The 25,354-nt window shown below is 34.7% G+C and overlaps 1 protein-coding gene across 11 annotated transcripts in view; it reads left to right on the forward strand.

Moving 5' to 3' along the window:
- Nucleotides 1-25,354, forward strand: part of RADIL (Rap associating with DIL domain) — an 86,455-nt gene that overhangs the window by 8,163 nt on the left and 52,938 nt on the right. For all 11 annotated transcript variants that reach the window (XM_031940969.1, XM_031940988.1, XM_031940940.1 and 8 more), the window contains one exon: nucleotides 130-722. In XM_031940969.1, the coding sequence (XP_031796829.1) occupies nucleotides 173-722 (550 nt within the window). In that variant the 5' untranslated portion in view covers nucleotides 130-172. The remainder of the gene's footprint in view (nucleotides 1-129; nucleotides 723-25,354) is intronic.

Below are 25,354 nucleotides of genomic sequence, written 5' to 3' on the forward strand. Positions count from 1 at the left end.
CAAATTGTGAGATCTCTTGAAAATAGAATAGTGATCTTATTGCATCACATTCAGCTGCTTCTAAAGACTTATTTAATTATTAGTTCATTATAATGTTATTTATCTATCTTCATTCTTATTCTTTTTTAGGAAACTATTTAAATCTTTTGACTGAAGCTCAAACTCTTGTTCCATGACGACTTCTCCCACAATGTTTTATGGATCTCCTACCATGTCTCCACCTAGCAAAAGCAAACTAAAGCGTCAGAGTCGCCTGCTTTCCCACATGCTGTCCCGAACGCTGAGCTATAAGGACCGAAGCTCTGATTCTACTTTTCCCAACTTGGGTGCCAGTGATGACCCTGCAGAGCTTTCCACACAACTTTCTGCTCCAGGTGTCCTAAAGGTGTTTGGGGACAATGTCTGTACAGGTGCCCATTACAAGAGTGTCCTGGCCACGGCTAGCTCTAGTGCTCAGGAGCTGGTAAAGGAAGCACTGGAGCGTTATGCTTTGAATGCAGTGTCAGCCAGCCAGTATGTGCTGTGTGATGTGGTGGGGCGATTTGGAGGCTTAGGACAGCAATGGCAGGCAGAAGGCCTTCGAGTCCTACGGGATAATGAGAAGCCCCTTTTGATCCAGGATCTGTGGAAGCCCCGAGAAGGCTTCTCTCGGAGGTTTGAGTTGAGAAAGAGATCAGAGGTGGAAGAATTGGCTGCCAGGGATGTGGACACTATCACAGCAGGTGAGATGATAGGAGAATACAAAAAGGCCATACAGCTGAGTCCTTGGGGGCTTGGGGTGGTGGTGTCTGTCTAGCATAGAGAAAGGGAGAAAGAACAAGGAGGTTTCTATTCCCTGAAAAGCCAGGTATACCTATACTTTTTTATGTATGTTGTGTATTCTTTGCTCTACTAATGTCCTGTTTCAGCACCTTGTCTTGATATGAAGGTGATTGTACATTCTTGAAAACTGTCAGGAGAATGCTGGCTTTGCCACATCCTGTTAAGCTAAGAGGGCTCTGAGTGTGTCCCTAATGACTTCCTGTATCTGACTGGTCTGTCAAATTTGGGGTAGTTCATCACTAGAAAGTTAGCCACAAAATGGAGATCTTTTTTAGTCACAGCAACCTATAAACATCTACTCCAGTGAAGAGAGGGTAGGGTTTGTGTGAATGAAGGAATGAATACCCATAGTAATGAAAGCAGAGGATTGTAGAAGTTTGAAAGAAAAAGTGTTATTTTCAATAGAATCAGCAGGTTTTTTGTGGGATATGATTTCCTACTATATTTCTTTACTGTACCACAAAGTGAATGTAGATTACATCCTCTCACGCTATTTTGTATTTAGTCTATTAATCACATTCTAAATCCAGTTTTTGGGATGTTCTTTTTGAGCTCTTAGCTGCTTTTCCACTATTGGCCTGCTCCTGTCTTCTCTTTTTTTCAGTACTGAAGCTTCTGTTTCTTCTGGTTTCTTCCAACTTGATTTCATGAAAACATTTCTTATAGTGTTGAGAATAGCTAAGTCATTCACAAGTCTTCGTTAAACAATATTGCTATTACTGTGTGTAATGTTCTTCTGATTATGTTCATTTCATTTTACATCAGTCCATCTAAGTCTTTCAAGGTTTTTCTGAAATCGTCCTGCTTGCCATTTCTGATAGCATAATAATATGGTTGTATACCACAGCTTGTTTAGCCATTCCTCAATTGGTAAGCAACCTTTTGTCTTCCAATTAAAGAGTTGTTATAAATATTTTTTTTTTACAAATAAGTCCTTCACCCCCCCCCCCCTTTTTGGATGTCTTTGGAATATGGACCTAGAATTGTGGATCAAAGGGTATGCACAGTTTTATAGCCTTTTGGACATAGACATAGTTCTAAATTGTTCTCCAAAATTGTTGGATTAGTTTACAACTCCACCAACAGTACATTATTGTCCCTGTTTTCCCACATCCCCTCCATTTGTTGGTCGTTGATTTCTATTTTAAAAATCTTTATACATGGAAAACTAATTATACCTATTGCTTAATTATTCTGTGTATATATTTAGAAAGTTGATGCTCTTTCTTGACTGTACAACTTGGATAATGTTTGAGCATCTTTTTTACTTCCTGTTATTGGTTGTGAAGGGGCTACTAATGAGGTCAAAAGACAAATGAAGAAATTATATTCTAATTAATGCAGTGGAGTCTAAAATACTTAAATTATTGGCACCTTGTTTTGTTATCTTTGGTACCAGTAACACACTGGGCCCTGGTCAGATTTAATTCTTTGATAATTAGATAGTAAAGATAATATGGCTATGAATTTTCCTACCACATATTGATTTTCATAGGACAAGAAAACAAGATATATATTTAGTCTGTGATCAGCTATGTAGCAGAAAGCACCAGATTTGCCAGGTGCTGAATATTATTTTTCTATGTGATTTAATTATGACCCCTTAAGAAAAGTATGCTTTATTTTTGAAGAGCAGGTCCTGGAAAGGTTATGATAGAAAATAGGAGTTAATTTTATAGCCTCTAGTTCTTTTCAAATCTTGTTTATGAGTTAATATAGTGTCAAAAAAGTGTACTGTCCCAAAGTTAATAAAGCTAACTATTTATACTCTGTCATTGAGTATTTATAAAATAATTTGTACATTTGCAAATTGTAAGATGATTTTAATTAAATGATCTACCAGGTGTGATCAACACATATATGGAGAAGAGGCTTTGGTAACATAGAAAGGTAAATGACTTGCTCAAGAAATGTCATATAGCAAGTCAGTGGCAAAGATAAGATTGACATCCAGACCTGAATTCCTTTTTAAGATAACAGCTCACATCTAAACTCATCTTTGTACAAATAAAAATACAAAGATGAATGGACATCCTGGGTTAGCTACTGTGAAGTAACCTGGTCTGATTTTTCTGCAGATTTTATGATGACCTAATTAAAAATTACTCATCCATAAGATATTTTCCAGAGATTATATATAGTTCATTACTTATTCTAAGGAACTTCATCTTGCATACCATTTTTCATCATTATAAAGTTGTGTTTATTGAGAACATTGCTAAAAAACCACATTTCAGATTGTAATAGCTAGTGTCTAGGACATAATTAGTACCTGGATTCTCTTTATTATCAATTATAAAATGAAAAGGAGTATTTTAAATTGAAAGGGAAGGAAGCCTTACTCACATTACATTCCCCTTATTCCTTTCCATCTAAGTTTGTAGATCTTTGTATTATTGTTTTATTGGTTTTGGTGGGGGTGGTTGGAATGTTTTGATGAGTAAGATAGGACTGACATAGTTCTAGTTCTAGTTTTGCCACTAGCCGAATGACTTTGGATAAATTTAGATAAATTATTGTAACTATAAATTACTTTTGGAGAAATTACTATGAATATAACTTACTATCTAAATAAATTACTACTTTCTATTCTTCACTTTCCCCATCTGTAAAATGTGGATGATAATAATCTGCCTTATTTTTACTCATAAGGTTATAAAAATCTAATGAAATAAATCATCACACCCTATAAAAGAATTATGTAAATTTAAGGATGTATTGAAAAGTAATTTTTGTTTGAGAGGCATCATGGAATAGTGGGTCAACAAACAGCCTTCTATTTTGTTATTGAGCTAGATGCTAGAGATACAAAGACAAAAATGAAGCAATTTTTGCATTCAGGGAATTTACATTCATTCCATTGTGAGAGAGCTACTAATTTAAATAGGAAATTCAGTTCTGGATTTTAACCCAATCCCTGCTACTGTCTTTTTGTGCAACATTTCTTGGACAAATCACTTAATTCTGTGTTCTCAGGGCCTTTTTTTCTATGTAAGTATATGCAAAATTTTAATTTTTTGTTTTTTGGCAGTATAGAAATGCACTAATTACTGGGAGGGATCAGGAAAGGCCTCTGTATAAGGCATTGATAGAGCTAAGCTTTGGAGGAAATTAAAGATTTCAAAAGGTTAAAATTGATGCTATTTGAGTGGTCTAGAGGTTAGTAGCTATAAGAGTTATTAAGAATCCCCTTTAAATTGGCTGCAGGTTTTAGGAGTGAAAGAATTCTCTTATTCCCAAAATATTAGTTGCAAAATGAAAGTTTATTGTTAGGTAGAAATCAGTTTACCAAGAGACTGACTTCTATAGTGGTAGATCTATGGAAAATGTAGTTTTGCACTGAGAATGCAGTTCTCAGTGGACAGAAGGTCCTAGCAGCAAGGGAGCTGCCAAGGTCCATCTGCAAAAGACCTTCCTTGATAGAAGTTACTATATTGAGTATCTTGGTGGGGGTTGGGACAGCCCGAGCAAATCAGAACCAGTCAGGGCCAGGGCAGCCCAAGCAAGTCAGACCTACAGGGGGCTGGGATAGCCCAAGTTGGCTCAGACCCCGTGGGAGCTGGGACAGGCCAGATCTCCTATTGGAATTCAAAGGGATGCTTTTTTTTTTTTTTTTTTTTTTTTTTTTTTTTTTTTTTTTTTTTTTAACCAGGATTTGTAATTGAATCAAAGGCTCTGGCATCCTGGAAAGATAACTTGTCTGGGGAGGATATGTCTCAGCCAGGAATGGGCTGAGAATCTGAAAGGTATCATAGATCAATAGGAAATACAGTTTCTTAAAGGGACCACAACCCGCTTCAAAAGATGATGGAGTGGATTTTAAAACATAGGAGACAGATAGCCTTTGCACATGTAATTAGTTGAAAAGTAATAGTGTCATTTGTGGGGACCAGCAAGAGTAATGGTTTAACTTGGATTGTATAGTGTGTGAAGATGAACATTGTTTAAAAAAAAAAAAAAAAGCTGAAAAGCAGGTTAGAATCAGATTGTATAGTATTTTAAATGCTGAACAGAAGGGTTTATATTTTATTCTAGAGGAGCCATGGGAGTTAATGAGTAGGGGGAATCATATGTGGTTAGAGCTGTGTTTTAAGAATTATCAGGGTTTTTTTAGAGATGTTTTTATAACATTTGTTTTTTTTTTAATTTTAAACTTAAAACACTAAATAAAATGGATGTTTCTATAAACAAAAAACAAAAAAGATCTGTGCATGAAACTGCAAATGTACAGCTTGCTTTTTCTTTTAAGTATATAATAAAATCAAAATGTAACTTTCAAAGCTGTCCTCTTTGTATTTCTTTTATTTCTGTTCTTTTGTGTGCATTTAAAAAATACTTCAGTGACCCCATTTTCTTTTTCTTTCCTTTTTTTTGACAACCCTTTTACAATCCCTTTTATAGCTGTGAAATATGGATTATATTTATAGTCAAGCAAAACAAATTCTCACATTGGTCATGCTCAAAAATATGTGCCTCATTCTGATTCTTGAATTATTACCTCTTAAGGGGGTGGTTAGAGAATTCATCATTTGTTCTCTGAAATTATGATTGGTCATTACATCAAAAAAGGTTCTTAAGTCTTCTGAATTGTTTGTTTTTTTTCCCAACAAAACTCTTGTTGGCTTTTATTGTATACATTGTTCTAGTTTGCCTCATTTCACCCTGGATCAATTCGTACAACTCTTTTGAGATTTCTCTGAAACTGTCCATTTTGTCAAGAACATTTATTATTGCTTATAGGGTAATATTCACATACCATAATTTATTCATTTGATGGCCACTCTGTTTGTTTGTAGTTCTGTGGTATAACAAAAAGAGGTCCTGTAAATATTTTGGTAAATATGAGTCTTTTTACTTTGATATGTTTGAGATTTAGGTTTAATAGTATCTTTGGGTCAAAAGTTATGTGAAGCTTGGTGACTTTTGGGGTATATCTCTAAATTATTTTCTGGAATGACTGGATCAATTCACAGTTCTTTCAGTGGTGGATTAATGAGCATTTTTTTTCTTAGACTTTCCAGCATCATTTTTATTTTTTTGTCATCTTTGTCTATTTGATGGTGTGATGTGAAACTTCAGAATTGTTTTAACTTTAATTTCTCTTAAGTTTTAGTATTTTGGAGCTTTTTTCATATGTGTCTTGATAGCTTGGGTTTATTATTTTGAGAATTGTCTGTTCATGTCATTTGAATGTTTAGGATCTAATATCTTACATAGCAGTCTTTTATCAGAGAAACTTGCTGAAAAGATTGTTTTTAAATGGACCCATGATTTCCTGGGTGTAGGGACTACCTTTGTCAATGTAGATCGATGTATTACTTGCAATTTATAAAGCTTAGGTTTTTGGGGAATGAAAAGTTAATTGACTTACCCAGGGTCATATAGCCAATATATATGAAGCAGTATTTGAACAGCTATTGATGACTCTGAGCTTATCTCTCTGTCCATTATGCTCCTTTCTAGCAATATCAATTTGGAAATGTTATGGGGATGGAAGGAAATGTGTGAGACATTTCACATGGAGAGACTAGTTAGAAAGCTGTTTTATTAGTCCAGGTGAGAGATGATGAAGGCAGTGACTTTAAGAATAGAGAGAAGGGGACAGGTATGAGAGATATTGTGGAAGTAAAAGCAATAAAAATTGGCAACTAATTGTATATATGTGGAATAAAGAAAGGAGTTGAGATTGAGTCTAAGACTGGATCTCCATTATATACTTCAACAACAATACTAGATGATGACTAGTCCTGATGGATCAGGCCATCCTCAGCAACAAGATCAACCAAATCATTTCTAATGGAGCAGTAATGAACTGAACTAACTATACCCAGAAAAAGAACTCTGAGAGATGACTAAAAACCATTACATTGAATTCCCAGTCCCTATATTTATGCACACCTGCATCTTTGATTTCCTTCACAAGCTAATTGTACAATAATTCAGAGTCTGATTCTTTTTGTACAGCAAAATAATGTTTTGGTCATGTATACTTATTGTGTATCTAAGTTATATTTTAATATATTTAACATCTACTGGTCATCCTGCCATTTAGGGGAGGGGGTGGGGGGGGTAAGAGGTGAAAAATTGGAACAAGAGGTTTGGCAATTGTTAATGCTGTAAAGTTACCCATGTATATATCCTGTAAATTAAAGGCTATTAAAAAAAAAAAAAAAAAAAAAGACTGGATCTCAGATATGGAGAGATAACTAAACCCATGGAAATTGATGAGGTTCACTGAGTGAGAGAGAAGAGGTTCCAGAAGCAAGGAATATCTGAGTTCAAGCTCTGCCTCTGACACTGTCACTACTGACTTTATGACACTATGAAAGTTATTTAACATCTCAGTACTCCCAGACAACTAAGTGTCAGAGTTGTAGAACAGATACAGATGTGCATTGGTAGAAGGAATTTCCTCATGGAAATTTCTCCCAACACCAATGAAATCACAGATTTAGTTTTTAAATGAGTATGTATCATAGTGAATGTAAAGAGTTTTTGAAAGTTTGATTTCTCTCTTTCCCTTCTTATCAGTAGAGTAGATAAACATACTTAGAACACAACTAGTCAAATGGACATGAATTTGGATGTGCAATTTTATTAATTATTGTGGATTTATTATGACTTATCTTAAGACTCATAGAATCCTTAGAATTAGAAGAGAGCCTGTATGTAGATCTAGTTTTAGTCTCCCATTTATTGAATAGTCTGTTCTACAACATGTGGGATATTGATCCAGCCTCTGCCTTTAGATACTTTGAGTGAAGGGGAACTTACCTTACTCTTTTCCCAGAGAACTTATTTTGCTGTTGGTTTTCTTTATTACAATGATCTTGTCATTCAACTGTAAATAACTTAGTTATTTTTAGTAATTCAAAGATCCAAGACAATTCCAAAGGATTTATGATGGAAAAGCTCTGTTCACCTCCAGAAAAGGAACTGTTGGATTATGAATCAAAACACACTTTTTTTTTATTACAGGTTTTTATTTACAAGTTATATCCATAGGTAATTTTACAGCATTGACAATTGCCAAACCTTTTGTTCCAATTTTTCCCCTCCTTCCCCCCATCCCCTCCCCCAGATGGCAGGTTGACCAATACATGTTAAATATGTTAAAGTATAAATTAAATACAAGTATACATGTCCTAATTGTTATTTTGCTGTACAAAAAGAATCGGACTTTGAAATAATGTACTATTAGCCTGTGAAGGAAATCAAAAATGCAGGCAGACAAAAATATAGTGATTGGGAATTCTATGTAGCGGTTCATAGTCATCTCCCAGAATTCTTTCGCTGGGTGTAGCTGGTTCAGTTCATTACTGCTCTATTGGAACTGATTTGGTTGATCTCATTGCTGGACATGGCCACATCCATCAGAATTGATCATCATATAGTATTGTTGTTGAAGTATATAATGATCTCCTGGCCCTGCTAGTTTCACTCAGCATCAGTTCATGTAAGTCTCTCCAGGCCTTTCTGAAATCATCCTGCTGGTCGTTTCTTACCAAACAATAATATTCCATAATATTCATATACCATAATTTATTCAGCCATTCTCCAATTGATGGGCATCCACTCAGTTTCCAGTTTCTAGCCACTACAAAGAGACCTGCCACAAACATTCTTGCACATACAGGTTCCTTTCCCTTCTTTAAGATTTCTTTGGGATATAAGCCCAGAAGAAACACTGCTGGATCAAAGTTTGATAACTTTTTGAGCATAGTTCCAAATTGTTCTTCAGAATAGCTGGATGTATTCACAATTCCACAAACAATGTATTAGTGTCCCTGTTTTCCCACATCCCTTCCAACATTCTGCATTATCTTTCCCTGTCATTCTAGCCAATCTGACAGGTGTGTGTGTGTAGTGGTATCTCAGAGTTGTCTTAATCAAAACATACTTTTAAAAAATTATTTATCTTGAGGTTTTTTTTTTTTGGTCTGGTTTTTTTTTTTACAACATGAAAATAATTTTTGCATGACTGCCTTATATAATCTATATCAAATTTATTACCTTCTCAATGGAGAGGAGAGGAAGGAGAAATTTTAGAACTCAAACAAATGTTAAAAATTATCATGTGTAATTGGAAAAAATAAAATATAAACATTAAAATGATCTTATGTTAAGATAAAATTTAAGCTCATTGATTCTAGCCAGCCTTTTGCTGAATCACAGAACACATTTGTGGTTTTCCATATGACAGCCCTACAGATATTTTACCATGGTTTTATTTATTTATTTATTTTTGCTGTTTTTAACAGGGTTTCTTTGAATTGTTCTTCATTGAACATATATTCTCAACTTGCTATCCTGGCAATTCTCCATTTAATTCATTTGTCACCTAATACTGTGGGTCACCTGATGGAACATAGAAACAGTTTTGTTTTAAAGAAGAAAGTCTTATGGTATTTAATAGAATTTCATTGTTATTGATAGAGCATTTATTAAGTTCTTACTATGCCAGACACTGTACTAAGTGCTGGAGATACATTAACTCCTTGCCCTTGATAAACTCACCACCTAAACTATTAGTTTAAAAACAGGAGCTAGAAAAAGGGTGAAAGGAGTTATGTGGCATATCACGCTTTGGAGCTAGCAGCATGGAAATGAAGTGTGGAGTCTTGATTGCAGGTGAGATAAAGCAGAAAGCTCACCTAATCAAAGTCTTAAGTTTTTGGTGGAAAAGGGTAGAGTGGAAAGAGCATGATTTGGAGCTGGGATTGTATTCTCCTGCTGGAGTAAATTAGGTGAATTCCTCCCTAGTCAGATGACACTAAATGGGTTCTGGAATTTCTAAGATTTTTATTTTCGTCTCTTTCCCATATCTTAAAAGAGTAAAATGTTTGTCACCCCTCAAAATGCCCACTTGCCCTCTGGGATAATCTGATCTGAAACAGTAGTAGAAAAATAGAGTCCATAGAAAAGTAGAGTCCATCTCCATACATGCAAAGAGATAAATTTTGGTCCTATTAGTTTTCAAGTAAGTGAACATTATATATCAATAATTTGTATGATTATATTTCCCAATATGGCATTTCCATTCCCTCTAATAGCTATTAGTAATTTTGCTATCTTCAATGCTTAAGATTCTGTGCTTCCTGATTCTATGTTATAGTTTCCTTCAGATCCAAGTTAAAATCTCTGCTTCAGCTAAAAGCCTTTCCCCTTAATGCTAGGAAGCTATCTCCCTCTGAAGCTATCTCCAATTTATCCTGTAATATATCTTGTTTGTACATAGTTTGCATATTATCTGTCTTATTATATTGTAAGCTCCTTATGGTCAGGGACTGTTTTTAGCTTTTTTACGTTTTCATAGTATATAGTTGGCAGAGTTCATAGGAGCTTAACTTACTTGTTAGGGCTTGTTGGCTTGACTTGTTTTGTAATGGGTTTCAGGTTAAGCATTTAGTAAAAGTTTAAGTATTTTTTACTTCCCCAAGAGCTGAATTTCAGCTTAAAATGGGAGGTGGGATATTTTATCTAGAAGAACTTGGATTTCTAGCATTATTGGATAAATGGATGAAGGAGATAAATCAGATTACTATCATGGGCTAGTGGTCAAGTTGTTTTGATTTTTATTTCTCAATGATTCTGCCTTTCTCTAATTGCCTTTTCCCTTTTTTTTTCTCCAGAGTTTCATATTATTTTGTGTTTAGGGAAATAATGAGATGGAAAGGAGAGAGGCAGAGCATTGATGGAACCTGCTAGGTTTTTTTGTTTGTTTTTTTAAGAAGACTGTCATTTAAAACCAAAGCCATGTTGAGAGTAGACCAGGCCTTATCATTTTAACAAAAGAAGGTAATCACTTACGTACATTGTACTGTAGGGGATAAGAGGAAATGAATACAGTGATGATGTCTAGGTTTTGTCAGATGCTTGGGAGAGACAGAAAATGATACTTATTTATTAAATTATGTTCAGGTCAGCTAAAATTAAATCAGCATAGAATTAAATAACATAGAATTTAGATAAGGCTGAGTTTATAAAGCTTATTGTATTTTAGGTAATCTTGTGAGCTGAACAAAGACAAGGAAGGACCTATAGCAAACACTGTCCACTTTGCTGAATAGAGGAAAATATAACTTTGAGCAGAAGCAGTTCCTCTAATAACCAAAGAATGCATGTATACCAAGTTCAGAATTGGAGCACAAAGCTGTAGTTCTGAAGGGGACTTCAGTGTCTTTCTAATTTAACTTATATCTAACCATTAATTCCTTTAAAAACAATACCGACCTATAGGTGTGAAAACTTCCAGTGAGTGGAAATATTCAACTTCCCAAGGCAGCCCATTCTAATTTTTCACAGCTCTAATTATTTGAAAGTTCTTCTATATATTAAGCCTGAATCTGTATTTATCTACTCCCATTCATTGCTTTTAATTTTGCCCTTTGAGTCCAAGCTTTATAAATCTTTTCCCTCTTCCATGCTATAATCTTTCAAATACTTGGATAACTATTTTTTTTTCCACTTAAATCCTTTTCCTTTGTAGTGTAAACACTCCCCATTTCCTTCAGTTATTCCTCACACTGCATCATCTCCACTCCCTTTATCATCATAGTTTTTTTTGGGGTTTTTTTTTGGATTTTCTTTAGCTTTTCAGTGTTCTTCCTAAAATTTTTCTTATTAATTCTGAGTCTTGTGGGCTCCATTCAAATTTTTTTTCCCCATTTCTATCATCCAAATAACTCTTTCCCCTATAAATCTCTGGTCTTATTTCTAAGTGGTAAGTTACAAATATTCTGATCCTCTCATAGTAGGATGGAGAAGGTGACCTTAGTAGATCAGGTATTAGAACCATTTAAAAAGCTGGAAAATAACTTGGAAATTATGACATCATGGATAGAGAGAGTTTAGTATAAACATTGTAGAGACTGGCCCTGCTTCTTACTACCCATATGAACTTAAGCAAGTCACTTAACCTCTTTTGGGTCTTAGTTTCTTAATTTCAAAAAAAGAGAGAATTGGACATATGAGGTAAAAAAAGGTTGATTCTTGTTTTAAAAAACTGCATAAAAATAATGGTTTGGACATGTATACTTATTTTGTATTTAATTTATACTCTAATATATTTAACATGTATTGGTCATCCTGCCATCTAGGGGAGAGGGTGGGTGGAAGGAGGGGAAAAATTGGAACAAAAGGTTTGGCAATTGTCAATGCTGTAAAATTACCCATGCATATAACTTGTAAATAAAAAGCTATTAAAAAATAAAATAAAATATGTAACAGTTTTCACCTAAAAAAAAAAAAGACTGCATAAAAGTCTTTTGAATGAGTATTTCTCCCTGAGGGGTCACAGAAGGGGCATCACTGTTTCTAACTGAAAATTGTACATGTCTTTAGTGCTCCCTATATTTTCCTTTTGTTTCACAGACCCATATTACAGGAATATCATGTTTTATTTTACTTTGCTTTATCATGTTTCATATACACTACATTTTTTTTACAAATTGAAGGGTTTGTAGAAATCCTTTGTCAACCAAGACTCTCAACATTTTCCCAAAAGCATGTGTTCACATTTGAGTTTTTGTGTTACATTTTGGTAATTTCTCTCAATATTTCAAACTTTTTCATTATGATTGTATCTGTTATGGTGATCTATGCTCAGGGATTGTTGATGTTACTATTGTTTTGAGTGCCACGAGCCACACCCATATTAGATAGGAAGTTTAATTGATTAATGTTATTTGTGTTCTGACCTCTTCACTAACCACAATCTATTTTTTTTAATAGCCTTTTATTTACAGGTTATATGTATGGGTAACTTTACAGCATTGACAATTGCCAAACCTCTTGTTTCAATTTTTCCCCTCCTTCTCCCCACCCCCTCCCCCAGATGGCAGGATGACCAGTAGATGTTAAATATATTAAAGTATAAATTAGATACACAATAAGTATACATGACCAAACCGTTATTTTGCTGTACAAAAAGAATCGGATTCTGAAATATTGTACAATTAGCCTGTGAAGGAAATCCAAAATGCAAGTGGGCAAAAATATAGGGATTGGGAATTCAATGTAATGGTTTTTAGTCATCTCCTAGAATTCTTTCGCTGGGCGTAGCTGGTTCATACTAACCACAATCTACACACATACATATACATCCATACAAATAAACTATATACAAGATAAATAGGAAATAAGAGAGGGAATGCATAAGAATTAAGAGGGGTTTGGAAAAGCTTCCTATAGAAGATGAGATTTTAGTTAGGATTTAAAGGAAGCCAAGGAAGGCAGTTGACAGAAATAAGGAAGGAGAGCCTTCAGAGACATGGCAGATAGCCAGAGAAGATGTCTCAAAATGAGAGTGTCTTATTTATGAAATAGTCATTTGGCCAGTGTCAAAGAGTGAAGAAGACTTGGAAGGTAGGTTATGAAGGATTTTGAATGCCAAATAGAGAATTTGTATTTGATCTTGGAAGTGATAAGAATCCTCTGGAGTTTATTATGGAGGGAGAGAACATGGAAAATAATTTTAGGAAAATCACTTTGTTGGCTGAATGAATTGGGGATGAATGGGAGATAGATTAGAGTAGGGTGAGACTTGAGGTTGGCAGATTGACCATCAGACTATTGCCCTAGTCCAGATGGGAGATGATAATGGCAGTACTAGGATGGGGAACAGTGTCAGAGGAGAGGAGTGAGATATAGTCAAGAGTCAAGGATGACAGCTAGGTTAGGAGCCTGAGATTGGGAAGATGGTGTTGCCCTCTACAAGTAAATAGGGAAGGTGAGGAAGAGGAAGGTTTTTGGGGAAAGATAATGAGTTCTGTTTTGGACATGTTTTAGGTGTCTACTGGACATTTAGGTCAAGATGTCTGAAAGACATTTAGAGATGTGAAAGTGCTTAGGAAAAGATAGGTAGATTTGAGAGTCATCAGCATAGAGATGGTAATTAAATTCATGAGCATTCATGAGATCACCAAGTAGCACCAAAAAAGAGGAAAGGGCCTAGGAAAGAACCTAATGGTACAGGGAAGGAAGTAAATATGAAAGAATGTGGAGATAGAATCAATAGTGTTTTTGTTGTTGTTCAGTCATTTTGTTTAAGTTGTGCCTGACTCTTGCTGGATTGTGGGTCTCCTTTTCCTTCAGCTCATTTTAGATTCGAAAATGGAGGCAGATAGGGTTAAGATAATTTGCCCAGTGTGTCTGAAGCCAGACTTGAATTGATGACTAGATCTGGCACAGTAGAGTAGTACTCTACTGTGCCCCTTACCTGCCCTCTGTAGAGTTTGGTAACATTGAGAATTATGAGATAGAAAAGTCAAAGTTGGTATCAGGGTTCAAAAACATAGTGGATATCCAGGTGGAGTGGTCTTTGTAGGGCCTGGAGATGTTAGATTTAGAGCTTTTGAATAAAAGTTAGACTAGAGATTTTTTTTTTTTAGGGGTTATGATTGAAGGTCTAAGAATGAATTAAATGGTTTGGAGAGGAAAGAGAAAAGAGAACCAAAAACAGAATCTTGGGAGAAAGAAATGGAATAGCTAGAGAGATTGGAGGATCTAGAATTTATTGTTTTTTTTCTGTCTAAGAAAAGAATACACAGAAATTGGATGTGATCAGCAGGATCAAATGCTATAGGAAGGATAGCCCATTAACAATCATTCAACAAACTGTAGGCAGGTTGACAGAACCCTTATCAGCTGAATTTCTTCAACCTACTTAATGAAATAATAGGTAATAATATATAAAGATTGTTGCCTTCTAGACTTTGAGTGGCTCATTTACAGTACCGTATGCCTCTTTTGGACTTTGGCCATGCAAAAGTAGTCTAAAGAAGCATTCTTGCTTCTTTTTTTCCTTTAGGAAATGTGAAAAAGTTCCTCAATCAGTTTGTCATAACTATAATACAATTAGCCATTGGCTAGCCATTGGATCAGTCATGCCATTGTTGCTTCAAAAACAAGTATAAGCTCTGAAGAGTCAGTCATCTTTTGCAGTTGAGGAAAGAGGTAGCTAAGGAGAAAGAAATCTAATCTTTGAAAAGCAGTTGCTAACCACTATTTTTCCTCTCTGTCTTTTCCAAAGTGCAGGGGGTTGAGAGAGTATTTCTTCCTCCATTCTCCTTCAGCAATGGTGCTTTGCAGCAAAATAGCTTGCTTACGATGAATTGCTACATCCATGGAGAGTAGTCTGGCTCCTTTAGTGCTGAAGGTGTGAGTTACCTTAGCCACCTGTATTTTGGATCTTGTAATTAAAAGGTAATAGGATGGAGTGATGAAGTTGGAAGCCATGTTTCAATGGGTGGGAAGTGTAGGCAACCAATTATAGACAGCTTTTTCTAAGGAGCTGGCTATGAAAGGGAGAAGAGGACAATGGAGTTGATTTTTTTAAGAATGGAAAAAATGTAATTATATTTATAAGCAACAGGGAAGACCAGTGGATTTGAAGAAAATGAAGATTAGAGAAAGGAAATGATTTGAAGGGGCAGTTTGCAGAAGGATATGGGAAAGAAGAGATGGGATTTAAGGATATGTGTAGAAGTGTTGCCTTTGATGAAAAATGTTGCCTCTTCATCAGTGACTGGAAGAAGAGAGTAGAGAATGGGGGATAATGTCAAGAATGACTCTTAGGCAGAAGAGGAAGTTCATGAGAATAACTTTTGTTTTCTTAATAAAGTATGAATTGGAGTGCTCCATTGAGAAGGTTGTAGCATGAGGGCCTGTGGGAAGTTTGAAGTGAGAAGAAAAGTTTGGAGGGGCTTTGTGGAGAAAACAATTAGTCTTTTGTTGTTGTTCAGTCTTTCAGTTGTGTCTATTTTTCATCCCATGGCTCATAGTATGCTAAGCTCTTCTGTCCTCTGTTGTCTCTCAAAGTCATTTTAAGTTCATATTCATTGTTTCCATGACACTACCTTTCCATCTCATTCTCTACCATCCCCTTCTCCTTTTGGCTTCAGCCTTTCTTAAAACCAAGGTCTTTCCCAATGAGTCTGGTCTTCTCATTATGTGGCCAAAGTATTTAAACTTCACTTTCCGTATTTGACTTCTACTGAATAGCATGAACTGATTTCTTTAGGTATTGGCTGATTTTTTTTCTCTGAAAGGTTGTTTTGGAATGGCATTGAGAGGCATATATTGTTAATGGGAGAGACTGATAAACCTATAGCATTATAACCTTGGTAGCATCCAAAGACCTGAGTTTGAATCAAGGCTATAAAACTACCTTTGGATATGTAGCCTCTGGGCCTTCGTTTCTTCATCAATAAAATGATGATAATGCTTACACTACCCAATTTAAAGGATATGATGACAAACATTATCAGTCTTAAGCTATTATGTAAATGTGAGTTATTTAAGTAATAATGAAAAGGAATTGAGTAAGTATCAGTGACAGGCTTGTTGCTGAGAGTTTCATTTACATCTGGCCACCAGACCCAGAAGGCTTGAAGGGGAAAGGGAGAGAGGTGATCTTGTCCTGCCCACCCTCAAATCCAATTCACTTGGATGTCCTGGTCTTCAAGAATGGAGGACAAACAACACTAGCAACAATTGTCACCCAAGTAAGAGCCTAATGGTAAAATTTTAAGTGTAGAAAAGTTTCTCTCTGTTCAGGAAAGCATTTGTAATATGCTTTTTAGTAGCTTCCTGGACACTTCCCTTGAGTTCTGTGAGTCATATTGTGAGGATATGCAAGTATAGTCTTTAAATGATTTGCAAAAAAATCACATAGTGCAAAGCTTAGAATCCTCTTTCCCATAACTAGAGCCCAAGATCTGGTCAGTATAAAGCTTTCTAACAAGTGACTGGGTTAAACCAGGGAAAATGGAAATCAGTGGAAGTCTTGGTAGTGAAGTTATGTGATGTCACATAACTCTTCTGTCACAACTCTAATGCATTCAGCAACACTTAACATAGAAACTGTATTTTTGCAAGAGAATATATTAATAAAAGTAAATGTCTTCCTAATACAAATTATTACTTTTACCCTCTAGATGAGTTTTTAGAATGAATTTTGAGTCTTTCATGTGCAAGCCATTATTTCTTATTTTTCTTGAAGACTTCTTGCTGTAGATTCTTCATTCTGATCTTTTTCTTTGAAACCTTAGGGACCCAGGTTGCCAATGCTCTGCTTTAGGATGAATGCACAGCTGGAACTTGTTTGAGTCTTCCCCAGAAGATGAGTAGTTAGAATCTGACATATTAAAAGGGGGCTGTGCTCAATGTTGTAATAAAGGCAACAGTTATTAATATACCATCTGAGGGGGTGGATGGGAGTTAAAAGGAGGAGAATAGGGAGTGGCATGTACCATTGTTTGTCAAGAACTTAAGACAAGGCAAAGTAAGTTATAGCATAAGAAATTCCTTGGAGATAGGTTTCTGGGGAAGGAGGGCAGGATATCTTCTAATTGTGTAGGAGATCAGAACTTGAGTCCATCAAATACTGAGACATATATAAACATACCATTACCTTTCAGAGAAAAGAAAAATCCAATGTGATATGTTTTGGTAGAATTCCTCATCTCTACTAGTGATTTACAGGGCAGTAATTTATTTCCCCATCTCAGAGATGACCTGTCAGCACTTATTTTGTGCCGGGCGTGGTGCTAGATGTGGGGAGATAAAAATAAAAAAATAAGATTGGCTTAGTCCTTAAAAGGTTTATACTCTACTAAGGAATATAGCATGTCTATAGATAAATAATTATTGGCTATTTGCAAAATAAACTCAATGATTTTAAGGTAGGACGAAAATAACAACTAAGAGAATCATGAAAGATTTCATGAAGGAGCTTCAACCTGAGTTAAAGAACAATAGAAGTTCCAATGAGTGAGGAGATAGAACCAGGCAAAGGGGAATAGCCTGTGCAAAGGAATGGAGATAGGAGATGAAGCTTCATGAATGGAAAAGGTCAAGTTAGCTGGTCCGACTAGAATGCAAAGTATGTGAGAGAGAAGTAAGTTGGAAGTAAGGTAGGAAGATGGAAATGAGGGTATCAGGAAAGGAGCCAATGGATAAAAAGAGGTTGAAAATTAGGGGCTAATAGACTTAGACATAGATTAAAAAAAAAAAATTCATCATATGTTTTTTTTTTTTTTTTCATCATCATATGTTTCAATAAGCTTACCATGGATATTTGACTTAAATCTTGAAGTTCATATTATTTTTTAAAATTATAAAAGCATATTACATACCTTTAACAACCATGGTTAGGGGGAAAACACTTAACAAAATGAGAGATGGACACATTCATTAAAAAAGATGAAATAGATAATTTCAGTTACATGAAACTGGAAAACTTTAGCACAGACTAAGTCAATGCATGTAGAACAAGAAGAGAAACTATACATTAGGGAAAATAAAATGTTGCATCAACTATCTCTAAAATAAATCTGTTAACCAAAATATGTAAGAAATCAACACAAATATATAAGATCAAGAAACCTTCCTGCAACAAAACAATTCTTTTTTTTTAATAGCTTTTTATTTCAAAACATATGCATTTTCAACATTAACCCTTGCAAAAACTTCTGTTACAACTTTAATCCTCTTTCCCCCACCCCCTCCCCTAGATGGCAGGTAGTCCCATACATGTTAAATATGTTAAAGTATATGTTAAATATAATATATATATATACATATTTATAATTATCTGTGCATAAGAAAAATCAGATTTAGAAGGTAAAAATAACCAGGGAAAAAAACAAAAATGCAAACAAACAATAACAGAAAGAGTGGAAATGTTATGTTGTGGTCCATACTCATTTCCCAGTGTTCTTTTGCTGGGTGTAGCTGGTTCTGTTCATTACAGATCAGTTGGAACCGGTTTGAATCATGTCATTGTTGAAGAGAGCCACTTCCATAAGAATTGATCCTCATATAGTATTGTTGAAGTGTATAATGATCTCCTGGTTCTGCTCATTTCACTTAGCATCATCTCATGTAAGTCTCTCCAAACCTCTCTGTATTCATCCTGCTGGTCATTTCTTACAGAACAATAATATTCCATAACATTCATATACCATAATTTACTCAGCCATTCTCCAATTGATGGGCATCCATTCAATTTCCAGTTTCTAGCCAGTATGAAAAGGACTGCCACAAACATTTTTGCACATGTGGGTCCTTAATATCTCTTTGGGATATAAGCCTAATAGTAACACTGCTGGGTCAAAGGGTATGCACAGTTTGATAATTTTTTGAGCATAGTTCCAAATTGTTCTCCAGAATGGTTGGATCTGTTCACAACGCCACCAACAATGCATCAGTGTCCCAATTTTCCCACATCCCCTCCAATAGTCGTCATCGTTTCCTGTCAGCTCATTTGACAGGTGTGTAGTGGTATCTCAGAATTGTCTTAATTTGCATTTCTCGGATCAATAATGATTTGGAACACTTTTTCATATGAATAGTAATAGTTTGAATTTCATCATCCGAAAATTGTTTGTTCCTTTGACCTCTTATCAATTGGAGAATGGCTTGATTTCTTTTAAATTAGTCAATTCTCTCTATATTTTGGAAATGAGGCCTTTATCAGAACCTTTAACTGTAAAAATGTTTTCCCAGTTTATTGCTTCCCTTCTAATCGTGTCTGCATTAGTTTTGTTTGTGCTTTTAAACTTGATATATTCAAAATTTTCTATTTTGTGATCAATAATGATCTCTAGTTCTTTAACAAAACAGTTCTTTTACATCTCCCTAATTGATTCTTCATGGGACTCTCAATATCTCTTACCAATTTCTCATTTGAGGTTCTCACCTCATTTATTACTCAAAAGATCAATGCCATTTAAGTTAGCCCACCTTCTCATTCACCATTCATTAATATGACATCATCTCTTACTGTATTTAATTCAGTCTGAAGGAATGGCTCATTCTTTCCAGTAAATCCTATGCAAATGTTTTATTTCATTCTTTCCATTCTTCTCCAGCAAACTACCTCATCCCTTGATAATCTTTGGCCTTTTCCTTTTTACTGGTTCCTTTCTTGTTATCTTGAAATACATCCAGAGCTTTCTCTTGTTAGAAACCATTAATTGTTAATTACTTGTTAAATCATTAACTAATATATTGTCTGATCTGATGCATTTCTTAGCTTTTATCTTTTATGATCTTCCAGCCACATTTTAACACCATTGATCATTTTCTTCTCCTCCTTGATTCTGTCTTCCCTCTAGGTTTTCTTGACATTGGTTCTTCCTTATCTATCTTAACTGCTGCTTATCCAACTCATGCCCACTGACTTTGAGTGAACCTCATGGCTCTGTCTTAGGCCTACTTTTTTTTTTCTTTCTACACTTTCATTTGATGACCTTATCATCTTCCATAAATTTAATAACCATTTCTTTGCCAAATACTCTTAGATTTAAGCATATATTTAACTCCAATTTCTCTTCTTAACTCCGGTTCTATATCACCAATTAAATGCTTGTTGGAAATTTCTATTTCAGTGGCTACATGCATATCAAGCTAACCATATCCAAAACAGATGTTGTTTTTCTCCAAAACCTACTTTTCTGAATTTTTCTATTAGTATTAAGGTTATCACCTTCATTCCAATCACTCGGAGCTGCAGCTTTAATGTCCTTCTTACTCCTTTTTCTTTTTTTATCTCACCTATCTAATTGGCAGATTTTGTTCTTTATATATTTTTTTCCTCTTCATATACCTTCCTAGCTCAAGCCCTTATTTCCTGTCACTTGGGACTATTACAATTGTCTCCATTTTGATCTTCCTATCTCAAACCCCTCCCCATTCTAATCTGTCTTTCACACAGCTGCCCAAGTGATTTTTCTAAGAGGCAGCTCTGACTGTTACAACCTCCCCAACCTCTCTAGTAAACCCAGTAGCTCGATTTTCATCTTTTTGCTAATAGCTCTCAAATTTAAATCCTTCCTCACCCTTTCTCCTGAGCTTCTGTCCTAGGTATCACTAAGTACCTGTTGAATATTTTAAAATGAATGTTTCATAGACATCTCAAACTCACCATGTCTAAAACAATTCCTTTATTTTTCTTCTAAAACCATCCCTCTCCCAAATGTTCCATTTCTGTTGAAGAAAACCTAATTTCTAATTTCCCAGGTCCAGAACTTTGGGGCTAGTCTTAATTCTTCTTTACTACATCTATCTAAACAGATGCTAAAAGCTGTCATTTCTTTCTTTGCAAAATCTCTTTAATCCAGACTTCTCTCTACTCACACAGCCATTACCTTACTTTCAGCCCTCATCACCTCTTGCCTAGACAATAACAGTGGCCGCCTAAAAATCTCTCTGGCTTGAGTCTCTTACCTCTCCCATCAGTCTTCTGTGTGGGTGTTCAAGTGATTTTCCTTAAGTACAGGTCTGACTATGCAACTCCACTAATTCAGTAAACTGCATAGGATTCTAGGATTGGTTGTGTATAAAACCTGTCCTGTCCTCAATTATCTGTCCTGCCATATTTTATATTACTTTGTTTTTGACTTGTAAAGTCCAGCTAAACTCTGTCACTGCTGTTGGTCACAGTGGCAGGTGAATCTCCAGTCTTTGTGCCTTTTTAATAGACATTCCCCTTGGCTAGAGGGCTCTCTTTACTAGAATTCCTGACTTCTTTCCAGATTCACTTTAAGTATTATATTTTATATGAAGTCTTTCCTGATCTGCCACCATTGCCAACTACTAATACCATCTCTTCCTAAACTACCTTGTATTTATTTTGTAGTTTCTTAAATCTGTGCGTGTTGTCAGCTATTCCCATCCTTCCTCCCAGCACCCAAATGTAAGTTCTTCCAGAGTAGAGACCATTTCATTTTTTACTTTGTGTTACTGGCTCTTAGTGCATACCTAGTGTGGACTCTCCATTTTATAAATGCTTATTGATTGATTTTTACCTTCTAGTTTAAATATTAAATATTTCATATATTAGGTATTTTACAAAAGTTGTTATCTGCATTACAAAAATACTTCATTTTAAGCAAGTGTTCTTACCAACTCTTGCCTGTGGACATTAGCATAGTTACCCATCTATCCTTTCTTTCCTACTTTCTTTGTTTATCCTCCCCAGGCTAAAACCAAATTACAGATGCCCATTGACAAACTCCATCTAAAGATTGGCAAAGAGAGTCCCCTTAGGGTAGACAGTACTGGTTCCTTAACTTAGGAACAAGGTAGTCTTTGTTATTTAGGTACAAGCTCTGGTTTCAGCCTTAAAAAATTCTCTTTGCAGCATACCTAATTTTATCATTTGTGACCTTACAAATGGCTTAAGAGTTTTATCTGCTCAGTTACTGTTATCCCAATTAATTTATTAACTGAGAAGGAGGGGAGAGGGTTATTTACTGAGTCACTAGTTAGTATGGAAATCTCCAAATAGAGAAAAAATGTTTACCTTTGAATTAATTTTTCACTGCTTTTTCCCTTCCTCTAAAGGAAGAACAGGGAATTCATAGAAATTTGCCTTTTTAAGGAGATTTGGAGATATTGAACACTTATCATTCATCTGTTGAATAAGATAATATAATAAGATAAGAGTCCAAAAGTACAATAAAAGCAGATACATAAGTTCTCTGCATTTCACTGGATGGAGCATACAGGTGTTAGGAAATAACCGGCCTTGACTATAATGAAACTGGCTGGATTGTAGTGGAAACTGAGCCATTAAGAACAGGGTTGGGAATTAGTGTGGGTGGATGCTAGAGATGGTGTGTAGCAGCCAGACAACTAGATGGAAATGTGTTAGAAGAAAATACAGCAAGCTTTGTGCAGTTGCCAAATAGAGGGAAGTGTCAGTCTATTCATTATAGATTGCTCAGTTGTTTTCAAGGTAGCTACTGATGTGTTGTTGCTGTGTGCTGACTAGGAGATAGTTGGGTACAAAAAAAGGTTACTGTCAAGATATGGGAAGAAAAGCATTTTTGTAAAATTAGTACCTTGTCTTTGTACTTCTCAGTTCCACATTCGATCACTTCTATGAAGTTTTAAAATACTTTTTTGATATTTTCTTTTTATCTGTCACTGCCCATTAATTCACTTTCCTTCGAAGCAAAATCTCTCCTTCATTAACAAATGCATAATCAAGCAAAACTATTGGCCAAGTCTGAAAATAAATATCTTGTTCTGTATCCTGAATTTTTTACTTTTCTTTGCAGAGGTAGAAGATACGTTTTATTAGTGAGTATTTTGAAATCATTGTTGGGTTCTGTTTTAGTTGTAAAGTATTTTATAATTGTTTCTTCTCAGATTATTGTAATCATTGTGTAAAAAATGTTCTTCTGATTGTAGTTACTTCACTCTGCATTAATTCATACAAGTTATATCCTATTTCTCATCATTTCTTATGGTGCAGTAAAATTCCTTTAAATTCATATCATGAAAAATTTGTTCAGGCATTTCCAATTGACAGGGACCCACTTGATTTCCATTTCTTGACTACAATAAAAAGTGCTGCTATAAATATTCTTATACATAAAAGTTCTCTTTCTCCGTGATCACCTTAGGGTATGTGCATACTAATAATATTATGGTTCAGTTTAGTCACTTTTAAAATATAGTTTCAAATTGTTTTCCATTTTTCAGTTTCACCATTAGTTGCCATTAGTACAAGGTGTGCTTGGACTCCTACAATCCCTTTAACAATTGCTATTTCCTTTTTTTGTTCCCTTTGCTAATCCGAAGAATGTGAGATGGGAACTTCAGAGTCATTTTGATTTGCATTACTCTTAGTAGTAACTTGGAGAATTTTGCATATGATGGTTGATACCTTATATTTATTTTATTAATTTTCCCCCCTGAGGCAATTGAGGTTAAGTGCTTGTCCAGGATCACACATCTAGGAAGGGTTAAAGTGTCTGAGATTGGATTTGAACTCAGATCCTCCTGACTTCAGGACTGGTGCTCTTATCAACTGTGCCACCTAGCTGCCCTGATACCTTATATTTCTTGATTTGAAAACCATCCGTTTATATTCTTTAACCACATAACTATTGGAGCATAAATTTCATACTTAATATTTGTGTCAGTTCTTTACATATCTTGACTATTAGACATTCATCAGAGAAATGTGCTTTGAAATTTTTTCTAAATTATTTTTATTGTGATTCTAGCTGCATTTATTTTTATGTATCAGCTTTTTAGTTTCACATAATAAAAATTTGTTTATCTTTTAATTATCATTTTTGTTTCTTGTTTCAGTAAGAATTCTGCTAGCCATAGTTGTCCACCTTTTTTTTTCTTGTATACTAAAGTCATTTATCTGTTTGGAATTTATTGTGGTATTTGAAGAGAGTGTTGATCTAAACAATCAAGTTCTGCTAGAGTGTTTTCCAGTTTTCCTAGTAATTTTTGTCAAACTGGGAGTTCATATATGAGTATCTAATGTCACAAATACTTTCCTTAATCAACTTGCCCATTTTTTAGCCCGTACCAATTTTAAAAAAGATTCAATAATCATTACTTTACAGTAAACTTTAGAAAAAGGGTACTTCAAAGTCCCCTTTATGCCTCCTTCCATGCCCCATCATGATTGCCCTTGAGATTTTTGACTTTTTGTTCCTCTAGATATATTTTGTTGTTATTTTGTCCAGATGAAGAAAACAACTCATTGATAGTTTGATATGACTCTAAATTTACCAATCAGCTTATGTAATATTGACCTTTTTATTAAATATTGGCCTGGTTTAAGTATGAATTGTATCTAAATTATTTGTCTTCCTTTATTTTTGTTTAATTGGGTGTGTCCTTGATAGACTTCTCAGATTCTTTATATATTCTGTGGTTACTTTGAATGGGATTTTTTTTTTCTATTTCTTCCTTTTGGGTTTTGTTAGTAATATACAGAAATGCTGATAGTTTTTGTAAGTTTATTTTCTCTTTAAGAGAATCTTTACTTTAAATTATTGTTTCAATTAATTTTTAGTGGAATTGCTAGTTTTCTAATTAAGCCTTTTATCATTTACAGATAGTGATAACTTTATTTCTTCTTTGCTGATTTCCTTCTTATGCTTATTTCAGTTTTGTTTTCTTTTTGTTATAGCTAGCATTTCTGGAATTATTTTAAAATAACTGGTGAACAATTTAGATAACTTATACAATACTTTGCAAACTTTAAAGCTCCATATAAATGCTGTTATTATTATTGATAATGAACATATTTGCTTTATCCCTGATCTTGCTGGAAAGGCCTTTAGTGTTTTTCCATTATGGAATAATACTGGCTTTTGTTTTTTAGTAGATTTTGCCCACCATTTTGAGGCAAAATTAATTTATTCCTATGATTTCTAGTATTTTTTTAAATAGAAGTTTGCATTTTATTAAAAAGTCTGTTCTGCATTTCTTGACATAATCATGATTTTTATTTTATGTGATCTAATATATGTATAATTTTCTTAATGTTGAACTGTCGCTTAATTCCTGGTATAAATCCAACTTGCTTAGAATAGATGATGTTTTAAAATATGTTGCTATAGCTTCTTTGCTAATATTCATTATTTTTACATAAATGTTTATTAAGGATATTGGTCGATAGTCTTCTCTGGTTTTTTTTTTTTTCTTCCTAGTTTAGATATCAGGATTGCATTTATCTTATAAAAGGAATTTGATAAAATGTCTTTTC

This window comes from Sarcophilus harrisii, chromosome 1, assembly GCF_902635505.1.
Source record: "Sarcophilus harrisii chromosome 1, mSarHar1.11, whole genome shotgun sequence".
In the NCBI taxonomy this organism is placed as follows: Eukaryota; Metazoa; Chordata; class Mammalia; order Dasyuromorphia; family Dasyuridae; genus Sarcophilus; species Sarcophilus harrisii.